This window comes from Metarhizium album (assembly GCF_000804445.1).
Source record: "Metarhizium album ARSEF 1941 chromosome Unknown scaffold_22, whole genome shotgun sequence".
NCBI classification, from domain to species: domain Eukaryota; kingdom Fungi; phylum Ascomycota; class Sordariomycetes; order Hypocreales; family Clavicipitaceae; genus Metarhizium; species Metarhizium album.
This window is the reverse complement of record NW_024467596.1, coordinates 257,061-272,773: the sequence shown is the minus strand read 5'-3', so window position 1 is coordinate 272,773 and position 15,713 is coordinate 257,061. Positions and strand designations below refer to the sequence as shown.

The following is a 15,713-nucleotide window of genomic DNA, read 5'->3' as shown; positions in this document are numbered from 1 at the left end:
ATACTCTTTATGCCTTATTGCCTTGGTGTCTAAGCCCACTAGTGGCTAATAAGGGCATTGTGATAGCTGCAACCTTTGTGCATTGCCGCAGTCATGTGGTTGAGGCTTTTCCGTCTAACGGTTACTCCCAGTCTCTGTCGACTCTCTCGCCAGGGGAGCAAGGCGACGGTTGCCCCAAGAAATCGCCACCATGAAGATTCTGGTTACCGGCGCCGCCGGCTACATCGGTCAAGTCTCGTCGGAAGAAGACCTGGACGCCGTCTGCATTCTGCACGGCATCACGTCGGCAGGAAGCGAGGCGGACACGGACCTCGGCTATCGAGTCAACCTGTACAGCGTGCTGAAGCTGCTCGAGGCATTGGCGAGACGTTGTCCGGGTGTGCGGGTTATATACACGTCTTCGATTGCTGCCTACGGCGCTCCCCTGGCCGACCTGCTGTCTGAAGACACCGTCTGCACACCCCAAACGAGCTATGGTACACACAAGGTCATGGTCGAGGCCGTGCTAAACGACTACAATCGCCGTGGGTGCCATCACAGCGTTTGCACTTCGGCTTGCTGGCATATCCGTCCGGAGCGGAAAGCCGACCCAAGCAGCAAGCAGCTGGATGAGTGGACATGATCCGTGAACCACTTCAGGGCCGGGAGACTACCATTCCGTGCTGAGACGAATTTCAATGCTGGGTGCGTCCACCGAGAACCCTCGTCGAGAATCTCGTCATTGCTCTGACCCTTCCGGCCGATTGCCTGCCTCCTCACATCCGGCAGGTCCAGCCTCCGGGGAGAAGCGTCACCGTGAGGGAGATGCTTCAGGCATTCGGCAAGGTTGGCGGTGCGGAGGGAAGAGCCGGCCCCGGTCATGAGAGCCATGTTGGACAGTTGGCCAGCGCAATGTGATGATTCAAAGGCCTTGCAGCTCGGCTTTGTGTCTGACCAGCCTTTCTTGAACACAGTGCAAGGCTTTGCCGATAGCTTGAAGTCAAAGCACCCGCAATAGTTCCCGGCCGGCTCCCGTACTGCGGAGCGTATGTACTGCTGGCCTTGACTGATATAAATGACCAAGTAAAGACAAACGAGGATGGAAAGTCCTATTTGTCTGTACGAATTCCGCGCGTCTTGTGTTGCTGTGCTGTAGTGTGATTGTGTATTCGGCGCGAAAAATAAAAAGATGAACAATAAAAATAAAAATAAAGGAGACAATAAAGAACATGCTGACCACGACACAAATACCTCATCAGACAACATCTGATGCGAGTCAAGTTTTGTCTGTGTTCCCCCAGTCTAGTCGCCTGGTTTCAAAGTCCAGGTTTCTTGTGCGGCGAAATCTTTTCGGGACGAGGCTCAGTACTTCATTTTGCAAGATATACTTGAAATTTACGTCGGCCTTTCCTTGGGCCTACAATCATTCTCGAACTGAAAAATGCGTCGGGCGCCGTGTTCTTTATCAGATTAATCTGACAATACACATGATGTATTCTCTCTAGGGTATGAGAGCACATCACGGAAGGCCAGGGGCCGATTCACCGCCCGCCTCCCCGCTTATGCAATTTGACGGATTTTTTTTTTGCCCTTGCCCATTAAAAACCCACAAACGGTTGAACTTCCCATCAGCCGACTGCCAGTCCGTCACCTCCTCCAAAATTTCGAGAAATGACGTGAAGTCTCGATTCGCTGTACGCCTCTTTGCCGAGGCCAATGCATCTTCTTCTCATTCGTCATGTTGAAAGCGTTGACAATGCAGCTAGCCTCTACGGCGGCTCTCGCGATGCTGGCCTGACTGCTCACGGTGCTCTGCAAGCCCAACGACTGGCGTCAAGCCTGGCCGAGTCCAGGTTGCTGGTCAAGCACATCTTCTCGTCCAACCTTGAGAGAGCGGTCAAGACGGCCCACGCCATACGCGACGCTCAGAACAATGCGCACCAGTCCGCGCTGACTGTCGTCGAATTGGCCGAGCTTCGAGAGAAGCACTTTGGCAACTGGGAAGGTGTCAAATTTGCATCTGGATCCACGCAGCACAAACCAGTGCAGACAGGTGCCGAGACCTTGGAGTCGTTGCGCGCGAGGTGCAATGCCTTTCTGGAACAATGCCTCGCTCCCGTCATGACCGCCCAGACAGTCGAGCCCGACAACAACTGCGTGGTCGTCGTCGGCCATGGCATTAGTCTGGGCGTGCTGACCTTGGCCCTGGTCAAGAAGCTCAGCAATGGCTCCAGGTACGACTCGACAAGGATATCCTGGAGCAATACCGGCTACGCCGATCTTGTCATCTCAATGTCCAGTGCCACAGCTGTGGATGTCCCGGCCGCCAGCAGCTCACCATGGTCCAAACTTGGATTCCGTGTGGCGCAAATCAACTGTACCGCCCACCTCCATGGACTTCGTAAAACTCGGGGCGGAATCGGAAGTGCTGCCCATGACGACAAGCAGAAGACCATCCAAGGTTACTTTGTAGCCTCGTCGCGGAAACGGAAGGCAAGCGACGTCACCAACTGAAACGCAAAAGACATTCTCGCAAAGGTAAATACCACTTTTATTCCTATCACCTTTGTTATTTGCAGCCGCAGAGTGCGGGCGTCGCTGTGACGCTTCGTATGATGAGAAGACAATTAATTCACAGACCTGTTCTGAAACAAACAATGTGGAAACAATTTTGTCCAACCGCTGTCTGATTTGCTCTGCGCTGCTTTTTTTTTTTTACCGCTCTCAGTCCTGTTTGCGTAACGAATGGCCTCGACTTTACTTTGCTAACTTGGCAACCAAGTCCTAGATATGTTTTACCTTGAGACGACCTTGGTACCGGTATCTACAATTTCAGATGGCTACAGAATTCCTTGCCACAATGTCGTGTTTCTGCTGTGTTTCGCATTCCTACATGTAGTACCCTGTGCGCTACATTGCACGCGAGTTGTATGACAATCATGGTCATGATGTGCGTGACAGACAATGTAGCCATCTCATTTTGGTTGAGAAGCGATGGCAAAGCCTACAGGTCACCATGGTCCCAGACTGGTTGTCTAATCATATATCCGAGCTTCCTTCATCTGTGCCCGTAAATACCTTGTATATTCGCTGACTGATGGCTTGCCCGAGCGTCCGATCAGACACTGCGCCGTCCTTGTTGGCACTCTTCCTCACGGAATCGAGCGTGTCCGGACCACCACGTTCCAAGCCCTGCACCAGCTTCGTAACGCTGTCAAACTCGGCGGCAATGCCATGAGCTATGGGCGCAGTCACCCGCATAATCTCCTGCAGCATCCTCACGTACGTGTCCTTGGCGCTGTCCCCGGTCCTCACCTGACCGCTTTCCATGCAAAAGCCGGCGCCGGAGGTGGCCTGGTCCCTCTGCATCCTGTACGGTATCGTGGAGACGTGCTGTGTGAAGTTGATGACCCACCTGGCCGTGTCTATCGCAACGGCCGTGTGGTGAATCAGCATGCCGTGCTCAACCTGAAGGGCGAGCATGGCATCTTCGACAACGTCCTCGGAGATGTGCTCGCCGCTGGCGCGCGATGACGAGGGGGCCGCGTTCGTGGATCGGACACCAGAGGCAAACCGTCGATTTCGGTTGTTTCGATTCCTGCGGAGCCAAGGCGTCATGCCCTGAACAAGGTACACGAACTTGTTGTTGCCGTGATGGCTCTTGATGTCCGCGACATGAGTCGCGAGCAAGTCATCCAGCGCCATGGCGACGAAATCCTCAGCCGCAACAATGACAAGAGCAATCTCTTCGTCAACGATCCTTGCGGGAATGGGCTCCCATAAGCCGATATCATGGTTGTATTTGCTTGTGACCTTTCTGCGCCATTTGACAATACTGTGTTCGGGACCATTCCAAGTGGTGTGGTCCACCCCAAGGCCTTGCAGCATCTCTTGGACTTGAATCCGCAGCTCTGAGCCAAGACCAGACGACAAATCTACAATCATTTCCGGCGTCGAGACCTTCTTGTCGGTGCGAAGCTTGTTGACTTCAACCAAAGCAGCAGCACGTTGCTTCTCTGCCGCTTTGGCGGCCTTGGCTTCCTCCCTCTCCTGTCTCTTTCTCGCCTTTTCGAGCTCTCGCTCGTGGGCTGTCTTTTTCGGCTTTGCCCTATTCGTCGATGCAGCCAGGTAGGAAGTCCTAGACCTCGATCCGGACCATGTCAAGTCGCTCTGGGTCCGTCGCAGTGGTGATCGAGCACGACGCTTCGAGACGTCCATCTCTGAAATAGCTGGTAAATCGTCATTGGAATCACTCGACGAGTCAGAATCATCGATGGTAATGAGGTCTGCTAAGCCTGCGGATTCGTTGGCCCGTCCATGGGGTCGGACGTCGCCCAATAGGCTGGTGTCGACATCCTCACGCACCTCGATTGCGGACTGTCGAGATGTTGCGGTTCGCCGAGCGGAAGGACCTCCCCCTTTGTCGTGCTCTGCGTCTGTGTTCCGAGCTCGAGATGTTGTCAGCGACGATGGGGGTGAGCTACGACACTGATCGAGAGACACAGCTCTCCTGCCGGCAAGTGATCTCTCGGACAGCGGCAGGGGAGAGCTAGCGAAAGGGTCGGAGCTGAAGCATGCGATTGGGTCCTCGGATACCGAGTTTCCAACGGCTTTTTTAGCAAGAAACTTATCCGACGAGAAGCCTTTGTCGATGAAGTTTTCCTTGGCTGGCGAAACTGGCCCCAGGGAGCTCGTAAACTCGATGGGCTCCAACACTGCTCTGTTCTGGCGGCGATTCTTCTGCTCTTTCAGGGGCAACGAGGGCTGCGACAGGATTGAACTGATGGGCCTGTCGCGGGTTGTCTGCGTGTCATCCCGTTCCACGACCCTTCTGCGTTTCGTTTGTCGATCATCGACTAGGTCAAAAATAACGTCCAGGTCGTCCGGTTCGTCGATGTCGTCGACTTCGTGAATGCATTTTGCTATGTGTTGCACGCCATCTGGAAGAGCTTGCTTGTCACAACGACTCGACGATATACGGCCGCGATGCCTGGGTGATGTGTTTGGTCCCGGCTCGTGTCGAGTTGGCGATGGCTGCGAGGCTTCAAACGCATGCGAGGTGCTCGCCGATGGTCCGACGGATGATGACACAGGACTGGATGAGATGAGGTCGATCACGTCTGGTGGCATTGTCTTGACATGTCGCCCTCGAGCAATTGCCAATGAGAGGCGTTTGGGGGGCTAGATTTGTCAGTAGCCGGGACACCACAGCCCATGAGACACGGTCATCAATTTGGCCAAAACGTGACGCGTGTGGGCAACGATAGTGCGTACCCAGTCACGAAGGACACACGACAGTCACGTGATCACAAGGTGACACCCGGGTGCAGCATGCATCATCACGTTACGCCAGTGTCCCCGTAGGGTCAGGGCCCAGGGGGTCAAGGCTTCGCCGCGAAGCTCAGCTGGCATCGATGGGATGTGGGATTTGCTAAACGGCTAGTCGCAGTAGGTCGCACTTGGCACTTGGCTGGTGGCGCACGGACTTGCACAACACCAATCACGTGTGTTGCCCGGTCCGAGCGCCTCGACGCACTCCGTACTCCTTCTCAGCGCCGCACTGTACGGAGCAGGTTGGTTTGGGCATGCATCTCTCGTGTCTTCTCTCTTCTCTCGATGGAGTTTGCACGATGGAGACGGCGTTTTGTCTTGCCTTGCATGAAACAAAGAGGTGCCTTACAAGTTACAATTACCTCCGCATTGTCGAGCAATGGACACGAGTATGCACGATGGTCATGCGGAGTATATAACCTGCCCAGCGACATGAGGCAAACGTGCGACGCTGAGCTGCGTCGCCGCCTACCCCATACTTGATATCGGTCGGACCCATTCACTACTACATCTTGTGCACAGTACGTAGTTACTAGCGCTTCGTCCGATGATAAGGATACTTACTGTAGTGCAGCATTGCTACGTACCTAGTAACCTAGGTAGTTATTTCCTCCCTTCAAAGAGCAATGCAATGGTGATCTGTGGCTATCGGGCACAGTTTCGCCGTCTTGTGTGAATACAGTGCGTTGGAGGCCCCTGGCAGCCGGCTGCATATCTCGTCACCTTTCATGACCTTTTCCTCTCCCTTTTATCGTGGCGTTTCTTTTTACCCACGCTAGACTTGGGATGTGTTGCAGCTGACGATTGGCGGCGGACGATCGACAGCTGGCTAGAGCAGAGTCTGGTGGTACGTATTCTCGTTTTCATGATTTGCTTCTTTGACCATGACCTATGCGGAGGACCAGTAGTAATGCAGCGGGTTCCAAGTTGTCGAGCCCGCGCAAAGCCACGTTTGCTTCTTCTGAGTCTGGTCAAGCCAACAAGTTAGGGAGGTAGTGTTGTAGTACAGGGCTAGGGCCTGTTAACGGGTTGACAAGTCACCGAATCCAAACAATGATCTGATACCGCTCGGGTATCGCGACTGTCGGTGAAATGTGTCACGTTGGAAGGACGCATATTTTGCGGAGTATGGGGAACCAGTCACAAAGTTCTGTCTGTCAAGTTGACATGAGGCCAGGAGCGGTTGATTGGACGAAAATACTAGACGAGGCTGGCGTAGCCAGGGCGTTGAAGTCTTTGTCTTCCAACTTTTCGGGAAGTCCTCTTGTCTCTGCTGACTTCTGTGTACTACGCTAGTTCTGTCTAGATTAGGACGGGACAGCGGCAAGGTAGCATGGCTGCTAGGTCTCGCTCTTACGGTCCCTGAGTGTCGGTATGTGTCTTGACTCATGGAGGCCTGCGAGTTGTGACATCCCCCTTACGAAGCTGTCGGACTGTGCTCTTCGTTCTTGACGTCTTGTCACATCCAGAAAGCTGGGTCGCGTTGGTTGATCCATGATGCCCGAATGATCGATGGATGAGACACGGCCAGTGGAGTGCGAGTCTCAGATAGAGTACAATGTCCTGTATGGGATTCCTTCCGTATGCGAAAGCAGTTGCAAAGCAACCAGACACCACGACGTGAATGCAGTTTCTCGGATAGTCGACACAAGAATGGCCGGACGAACGGATTGCCCAAACGGGACGCCCGTACTCCGTTCCCAAGTAACTACCCAAACTAAAAACGTCGAGCGGCTTCTTGGTGAATCTGCTGCAGCCCGTTGGTCCGGAGCGGAGCAGCCTCCCTGGTGGCTTGTGAAGGGGGACTACTCCGTAGATTGTCTAGGTTCGGTTCGGGGTAGATTTCAATGCGGCTCACTTTGTTTGTCATCAGTGATGCCGCCACGGAGTCCGCAATGGCTGGTAGTCGCCGAGCGGGCCTGCGGCCAGGCGGAGGCAGAGGCAGAGAACCGCTGACCTGGCCCGTCATTACCCACTCGATCTTCAAAAGTCTTGGCCTGTTGAAGATTCTCCTTTTAACCGGACGGTGAACAAACAACCAAGGGCATTTGTGGTCCGGGCACGGCTCGTGGCGCCACTGCATTGGCGCCTGTTGGGAAAATCTGTTGCGTGCATTGTGACTTGGTCGGTAAATAAAAAAAAAACATCTCGTCGGCCGGGAGTTGTAGTTGTAGTTGGTAGTTAGTAGTGCTCCGTGGGCACGCCGCACTAAAATGAAATACAAGTACGTACTTCTCCGTACTCCGTACGGAGTCTGCAGCAGAGTTTGGCACCCTGTTGCCTGTCTGCACCAATGGATGGGGATGGCAGCCCACAGAGGACGACAGCCAACCAGCACTTCAGCTTTCAGATGTTCCAAAATGATCATGGTTCCGGCAAACCGCCATCAGCCATTTTGATTGTCGAGTCTCGAGGGAGCAAAACAAAGCGAGGTACCGAGTTCGCCGCCAATAGCCACCACCCTTTTTGGACACGCTGACGGAGCCCCTGAAACCTTGGGCTTGGTCTGTCATGTGTGGCTCGCGTGGCCATCGTTTTGCCTCCTACTGAGAAGTGAAGCCGTCGCATGGTGCTCCGTACCGACCATGCACGGAGAACGGAGTAGCGGCAGCGGGCAGCTGATGGGGCGAGTTTGCTGCTGAATCAGACGAGAGACATGTACGGCGGAAGCGCAAGAGAGCAACGGGGATCGAATGTGGCAAAAGAACTTGTGTTTTTTCCTGTGTTTGGCCATATGGTGGCTGATCCCTGCTGGCTGTCAGGGTGCCAAGGGGCTGTTGACCAATCAACGGCCCAGTCTGGACTCGGAGTACAGGCTGGCGGTGGCCTGTAGGTACGTACTTGAGAAGTACATAGGTACCTAAGTAAACTTGTTCGCTTGGTGGTTCTTGTTCCTGTACTCCGTAGACCGAGGAGAGAGGACCAAGGTGTGCCTGCACTCCTCGGCCTTGTGATCTTTACTCTGTAGGTGTAGACAACGGCACTGCCGTATTCGAGAATGCATCAAAGCGAAGCAAAGACGTCACGGCGGCGCGTTCGTGCTTGGGCGTGCCAATGCTTCATCTTTGCCTTTGTTGCACTTGACTGCAGCGGGCAAAGGGACAAAACCCCATGATGCGGTACATTCGGAAATGGGAATTGTGCACTCGGTAGTTCACCCCGAGTAGAGAGGCCCTAGAAACGGAGTACGGAGGACATGGAGTTACGTATGTGTGCAGCCAGGGAAGGAGTATCATGCTGCACGCTGGTAGAGGCAGCATGTCGGGAGTCGTTTGCTCGTGGTCTCGGGACGCTTGGGACACTCTCCACTCGGCGGCAAGTCAAAGCAGCTCGTCTGAACGCCAACGGGGCCCAGTCTGAGCAGACTTGTGACTGTGTTGGCCGTGTAGTTATCTTTTGGGGGGCACCGGGCACCGGGCACCGGGCACCAGACCGACCGTCGTGGACTCGTGGTGCAACCAACTCTGCTTTGTTTGGCCTCGCCGGCGCCTTGTTGCTTGAGAGAAACGTGGGCCGGCTGGCGCAACCTGTCGGGGTGCTCGATGCTGCGCGAAGTTCAGCACGGCCAGGTGCCGGCCAGGTGCCACCCAAGTGCCAGCCAGCCAGATGCCAGGCTAGTTGCCGTTTATTATGTAGCTGCCAGCCGGCCACCCAATATTTTCCAGCCTGGTGTTTAATTAGCCTCCCCCAAGCGCCCAAGGGCGTCGTCAACTCGTGCAAGCATCTCGTGTTCCTGGACCCTGGTCGCTCTTTGCCAGCCAGACCTTCAAGGTTCGTCGCCCGCCGCCCGCCGCCCGTCGCCGTCAATGTCGATTTGGTCGATCCCCTTTCCCCTTGGGCCACGCTCTCCCCCTCTCTCTCTCTGTCTCCCTCCCCCTCATTTGGCCCGTTCACGACGCACCAGGGACCGAGCCCCCCGGCTTGAAGTCGAGCAAGTTGGAGCACGGCCAATTGAGCACTGAGGGCAGTCGAGACCACCCAAGTCCGCCCGATTGCGCCCCCAGAGACCTCTGGGACCCTCCAGCACCACCCAGCTCTTGAAGCCCCCCCCCCATCGGTGTTCCCGTCCACGCCACGCCAGTCTTTCCATCTCACGACGCACTCAACGCTACCGTCCTGTACATACATACGCCCGCTCACTCACTCGGTACAAACATACGTATTCTAATTTCCCCCGTGCCTTCACACATTGGCAACAGTCCGCGACTGGCGAGCCTGTCGAATTTCGCCAAAATTACGACAACGTGGCGCCGCGGCGCTGGGCTCTTTCCAGGCTTCAGTCTGCCCGAGTCCGAGACCATCGACCGGCCCTCGCATGATTCCCAGTTTCCAGCACACCCACTACTGTTCATGGTAGCTCCAGTTCCCTTAGGGGAAGAATATTGTCTTTATTTGTACTCGGGTCTTCTCGTTGGCCATACCGAGTGCCGCTGACCTCTCTCCGCCATGGCATCATCGCCGCCGGCGTCGCCTCTTCATATGCGAGACCGACCTCTCAGCGCCGTCGTGAGACCAGGTCCAAGGAGTGCCAGCAGATTGAGCATGAGCAGCAAAGCTGGTGTTGCTAGCAGGGCCTCGGATGACGAGAGCCGCACAGCTGTCAAAGTTGGTAGGTACACTCGACACTTTTGGCTTGATGCTTTGCTTGCCCTTCGAAACCGTTCAATGCCATGCGCAAATGGCTTCTCCCGTGTGAGCTACCAACACCATGACGCATGCTTTGCTGACCGTCTCCTCGTGTAGCCGTGCGAGTACGACCGCCGTTGAAACCCGACGACCCAGGTTATGATCTCATCCCACAACGCTTCCAGCGCTCCATGGTCCACACCACGTCCGACACCAGCCTGGCCATAGACTCCCCTCAAGGCAGGAAGATATTCGTTTTTGATCGCGTATTCAGCCCCGAAGTGATGCAACATGGGATTTGGGACTACTTGGCCGACTCAGTCAACGCCTTTACGCAGGGCTACAATGTTTCGCTTCTGGCTTATGGACAGTCTGGAGCTGGAAAGTCATACACCATGGGCACCTCCAACCCAGGTGAATACCAAGACGAATCAATGATTGGTAAGGCATCGGCCCTCCGAGCAGGTCCCCCTCGGCACACCACACCGTCACTCGTCCAGCAGGCTCCATACTTATCCTTTCATAGGCGTGCTTCCCCGGGCAGCCACTGCTCTGTTCCAGAAACTTGATGTGTCCAACGCCGGAGGCAGCAGCGCCTCATCCAGCAGACAATCCATTTCCAGTCTGCGGAGCCCGCGCTCCTACAACAACCATCAGAACCTTCTTGGCGACCGCAATTGGTCGTTGAAAGCGACGTATGTGGAAATTTACAACGAGCAGCTGCGCGATTTACTTGTGCCCGAGTCGACTCCCGCCGGTGAGCGAACCAATATCGCCATTCGAGAAGACACCAAGGGCAACATCATTCTCACCGGCCTACGACAAGTCGACATTGGTTCCGTTGAGGATCTCATGAACGCCCTCAACTTTGGTTCCAGCATCCGCCAAACCGACGCAACCGCAATCAACGCCAAGTCTTCTCGCTCCCACGCCGTCTTCTCCTTGAACTTGGTGCAGCGCAAGAGCAAGCTTCAGACGGCAACTGGCGCAGAGAAACGAGCGTCAATGCCCCTGGAGGCCATGAGTGGTCAGGATTTGGTAATTACGACGGACAGCAAACTACATTTTGTTGATCTTGCCGGAAGCGAGCGACTCAAAAACACTGGTGCGCACGGAGAACGAGCCAAGGAAGGCATCTCCATCAATGCCGGTCTGGCATCGCTGGGCAAAGTCATTAGCCAGCTATCCTCGCGTCAATCTGGCTCACACGTATCGTACCGCGACTCCAAGCTGACACGCCTTCTGCAAGACTCCCTCGGTGGCAATGCCATCACCTACATGATTGCGTGTGTCACCCCTGCCGAGTTCCACCTAAGCGAGACCTTGAACACGGTGCAATATGCACAGCGTGCTAGGGCAATTCAGTCCAAGCCGCGAATCCAGCAGGTCGATGATGGGGACAGCAGGGCCCTGATCGAGCGACTGCGAGCAGAGGTGTCCTTCCTGCGAGATCAGATTCGAAGCTCACATGGCGGCGACGACAATCCACGTCGAGGCAATGCCGCGCCGAATGAGCGGTCTGACAGATCAGGCGAGCGGGAAGCAGAACTTCAGAATCAACTGCTGGATTCCCAAGAAAATTACAGTGCTTTAAGCCAGCGACATGCCAAACTGATTGCCGAGCTTGCGAGGGCGCGAGAACACGAAAAAGAGCAGGCGGGCCAGAGTGGTGCAAACTCAGCCGACGATCGGCTCAACCGATCCAATTCGTTTGCGCAGGCGGTCGAACAGGTTGTCCTCGAGTACGAGAAGACCATTCAGAGTTTGGGACAGTCTTTGTCCAGCACCCGATCCACACTCTCCAACACCGAGACATCGCTGCTGGAGAAGGAAACAAAATGCGCATATGTGGACACCATCAACAGCCAGCTACAGGCTCGTCTTCAGAAACTCATGGACAGGGAGGCAAGCACTGAAAACTACCTCCACGACCTCGAAGTCAAGCTGGATGGTCATACTAGCGGTGAAGAAAAGAATGCTACGATTATATTGGAACTCCGCAAAGAGATTGCGCGAGTCCGAGAGAATGATGCCGCCTGCGAAGATTATATCTCCACGCTCGAGGAGCGTCTGGCCGAAGCAGATCAGGACACCGAACTAATGCAGCGTGAGATTGATCGTTTGGAGTCAGTGGTGGAGCGCCAGCGCAGCCTGGGGAAGTTGGATGCCCTCCTCTATGAGCTCGATCACGTCGACCCGGACAAGGCTGAAGGACCAGAGCCGACCATGATGAATGAGGCAAATCACAGCCGTCGATATACTGACCACTCGCGAAGCCAGTCACATGTCAGCCGCAGGAGTCAGCTTGATGGGCCAATACCGGAAGAGAATGGTGAGCATGCACATGATGCCGGCTCTAAGAACCACGTCCTGGATGTCGCAGACGGAGAGGTCATCTCGGATGTCGACCAAGACAATGCGGCGCGGCGTGGCGTCGAAGGGGAAGCCAAGGAACTGACAAATAGAAACGCAATTCGAAACGCCAAGCAGAGCAAGTACGTTGCCGACAAACGGGAAGCCGTCACACAAGAACTCCTTGATCTCCGCGTTGAGCATGAGGCCGCCATCCAGGATTATGACCAACTTCAGGCCAAGTACGAAGAAACCCTTCGATCGCTGTCTGAGTTGCAAGACGCGGTTGATGAGGCACGGCATCCCGAGCGGCCCAGAGTCCGCGATTCTGCAGTCTTTGCGTCGGCCCTGCCGAAAACGCGTCCTGATTCATTTACGTCGGACGGTAAATCGGTCGACTTGAAAGATGAACCTCGGTCATCCATGTCAAGGTCCCTGTCGTCGGAGCTGTCCTCGGCAATGGAGTCGCCGGCCACCATGGACACTTCGGCTGCTGACTTGACTTCAGAAGCTGACACGGCGACCACCAAGCCTGCAGTTTCGAGTGAAGATCTAGTTCAACGAGCAGGAAATCAACAGCTGACTGCAGAAATCGAGAGACTACGCAAGCTGGCGGAGGAAAAGGAAGTCGCTGAGAAGACCCTTGCCGAGAAGTATGCTGAACTAGAATCTACGCACAACGAGACGCTGGATGTGGTGGAAGAACTGAAGACCGAGGTTTCCAAGGCACGTGCCGTCGAGGCAACGTCACCGAGAACCACTACCCCCGTCATTCGTCGCAAATCTAGTCAAAACCTCCTGGCTATCGATCGTGCCCATCGCTGCTTTGCCTCGCTCCGCAACATTGCCTCGGAGAACTTTGAGAATCAACCTGAAGTTATGCAGAGCTTCGAGCTCAATCTGAATTCCGCCATGCATGAACTCCACTCCCGAAGTGAACGCATCCTAGAGTTGGAGGCGGACATTGCGTCGGTCAAGAAGGAGATGGAGACTAAGATGACCATCATCTCGGGATTGACACGCGAAAGATCAAGCTTAAAGGCCAGCCCGATGGACATGTCCATGGTTGCAAATTTGCGTGATCAGCTCGAGAGAAATGAAAAACAAATGTCCCAGATTCGGGAGGCGCATGAGTCGCGAGAGAAGGAGTTGACTTTGCAGCTAGATGAGTTGCGTGGTTCTTTCCAGACTGCGCCAGCCACCCCTACGACCGGCGAAGTTGTTGATGCCGACATTGACGATTCTGCAAAGCAAAGAGAGCAACGAATTTCGGAACTTGAGTCAGAACTATCCGAATGGGAGGAGAAGCACAGGCTGGTCATGGACGCCGCAGAAAAGACGGAGGCCGATCTGCGGGCCAACATGACGAAACTTGAAGCACGACTCGCTTCGTCAGAGAATAAGGTCAACGAGTCCATGGCCAGTGAGAAGACGGCGAATGGAGTCTCAGTCAAAGACACGGAACAAAGGGACAGGAAACTGATAGACTTTTTGCGCACCGAAATTGACGAGTACAAGGCCATCATTAACATCAATTCTACCAAGATTGCGGAGTTGGCACGTGAGCATGCGGATGCCCAGGCTGATGTGGAGGAACTGAGAAAATCTCACAAGGCCGCCGTGGAGGAGCTTGAGCGGCACCGAGAGCTGGTTGCATCCCTTGAGAGCCAGGTCGCCAGTCACTCTGAGGCGGCCAGATCGCATCAAGAAGCCCTGGAGCTTGCCAGAGACAGACACGCGAAGGAGATGTCGGACCTCAAGTCGCATGAGCAGACGAGCTACGAGGAACAGGCCGAGGTTCTTTTGCAAGAGCATACCGATTCCATGCACAAGCTCGAAGAGGAACTATCAGGGGCCAGAGACGAGCTCACCAAGATTGCCACCCAGGTGGCGACTGGTATGGGCGTCGACGTTACCATAGAGCTGCTCTCGGAAAGAATCGACCAGCTTCTGTCGTCTCAGAAGACACTCTCGGAAGAGCAACAAAAGACTGAGGAAATGAAGAAGCAAGTCGCTGAACTCACCTCTATCAGCGAGAATGCCCTTGGCGATATCAAGGCCGCCAAGTCTTGCTTGGCAGAGATGCTTTCAGAAGGTGGCGGCGCCGTTCCCACATCCGTTGTCGAACAGCTCGATGCTGTGAAGACGAAGCTTGCGGACCTGGAAGATCGCAACAAGAAGAACAGCCGCCTTGTCGAGGAACTCGAGGAACAGCTGCAGAACAACTTTGACGAAGCGCAAATGACCAACAACCGGCTGAGCACGCTGCAGACGGAGCGCAACGTGCAGCTCGAAGAGGCCACGGCGGCCCGGGCTAAACTTCAAAGCGACTTGGATAGCATCCAGGAGGAGTACGCAGCGCTGCAGACCAAATACCAAGAACTCTCCAACAGGGGCGAAGTCAAGCGGTCCAACTCCAACTCGACAATCCGCAAGAGCGCCTCCCACACGACGCTGCCATCTCCGCCGCCCGCCATCCCTCTGCCACCGCTGCCCAACGTTGCGGCTAGAGGCGGGTCTCCGACCAACAGCGGCGTGCCCAGCTCGCCGACGCCTGGACGGCCTGTCAGCAAGGACAATGTGAACATTTCGCAGCTGACGGAAGACCCGGAAGCTCGGATCAGAACCATCGAGAAGCACCTCTACGCGGAGCGACAATTGACGCAGACGCTCGAGGAGGCACTCACCGACCTCGAGAAGCAGTCGAAGAAGGTCAAGGCGGACTGCGAGACGTGGAAGAAGCGCTCGCAGGAGCTGGAGGCCGAACTCAGGGAGCTCAAGGAACGACAGGCGGAGCCGCCACGAGACAACCGGTGGAGCATGCAGGCGGTCGAGGAGGAGCGAAAGAAGCGACAGGCGGCCGAGTTGGCTAGAAAACAGCTCGAGGAAAGGATGAATGCCATTAACAAGGGCAAGAAGAAGAAGGGTAGTCTGAACTGCTTCTAGGCGGGGCTGAGCTTTCTCTGGAAATCCACGGCGCGAGAGGACCGAGATGATGGTTCTCAACGCAGCTTGACGACGACTTGAAGAGGTGCAATGGCTGGCTGGGGCAGCCTCTTGATTGCCAATGATGATGCCGTTTTGGTTTGCTTCCTTTTACACACTTGCATCCGTGTCTTGATTATTTCATTCTTTCTTCCTTCCAGGTCTTGCTTTGGTAGGACCCGCAGGTCCTTTTTTTTTTCTTCCTTTTTTTTTAAAGCCGGCTCGCCATGTGTTTGTTTAGCTTGTTGCGCATCCGTGACGCTTTTGATGGGCGCAACACAGGCGAAGCGTTGCTTGGGTTTGCGCATTTGTTGGTTCTGGCGGCAACGAGTGAAGTTTATATATCCCCTTTTCGCGTCCGTCGTGCTTACTTTTTTTCTCTCGTCTTGTTTGTACGTTGGGACCGTCGTATTCATTAATGCCTTGCCGCTCTGCACTTT

The 15,713-nt window shown here is 54.9% G+C and overlaps 4 protein-coding genes across 4 annotated transcripts; 3 read left to right on the top strand and 1 right to left on the bottom strand.

Annotated features, from left to right (window-relative positions):
* Window positions 1-190: 190 nt before the first annotated feature.
* On the top strand, window positions 191-622 carry MAM_06608 (NAD(P)-binding domain protein; the record flags this gene model as incomplete). The annotated part of the gene is made up of 1 exon (XM_040825406.1): window positions 191-622. One exon carries the CDS (start codon window positions 191-193, stop codon window positions 620-622), a length of 432 nt encoding a protein of 143 aa, XP_040676617.1.
* Window positions 623-1,695: 1,073 nt separating this feature from the next.
* On the top strand, window positions 1,696-2,493 carry MAM_06607 (phosphoglycerate mutase family protein; the record flags this gene model as incomplete). Its single annotated transcript, XM_040825405.1, has 1 exon — window positions 1,696-2,493. One exon carries the CDS (start codon window positions 1,696-1,698, stop codon window positions 2,491-2,493), a length of 798 nt encoding a protein of 265 aa, XP_040676616.1.
* A 525-nt stretch (window positions 2,494-3,018) lies between these two features.
* Window positions 3,019-5,109, bottom strand: MAM_06606 (ERCC4 domain protein; the record flags this gene model as incomplete). Its single annotated transcript, XM_040825404.1, has 1 exon — window positions 3,019-5,109. The coding sequence occupies one exon, from the start codon at window positions 5,107-5,109 to the stop codon at window positions 3,019-3,021; it is 2,091 nt and encodes a 696-aa protein (XP_040676615.1).
* A 4,647-nt stretch (window positions 5,110-9,756) lies between these two features.
* On the top strand, window positions 9,757-15,234 carry MAM_06605 (kinesin; the record flags this gene model as incomplete). Its single annotated transcript, XM_040825403.1, has 3 exons — window positions 9,757-9,919; window positions 10,054-10,377; window positions 10,463-15,234. 3 exons carry the CDS (start codon window positions 9,757-9,759, stop codon window positions 15,232-15,234), a joined length of 5,259 nt encoding a protein of 1,752 aa, XP_040676614.1.
* Window positions 15,235-15,713: the final 479 nt, after the last annotated feature.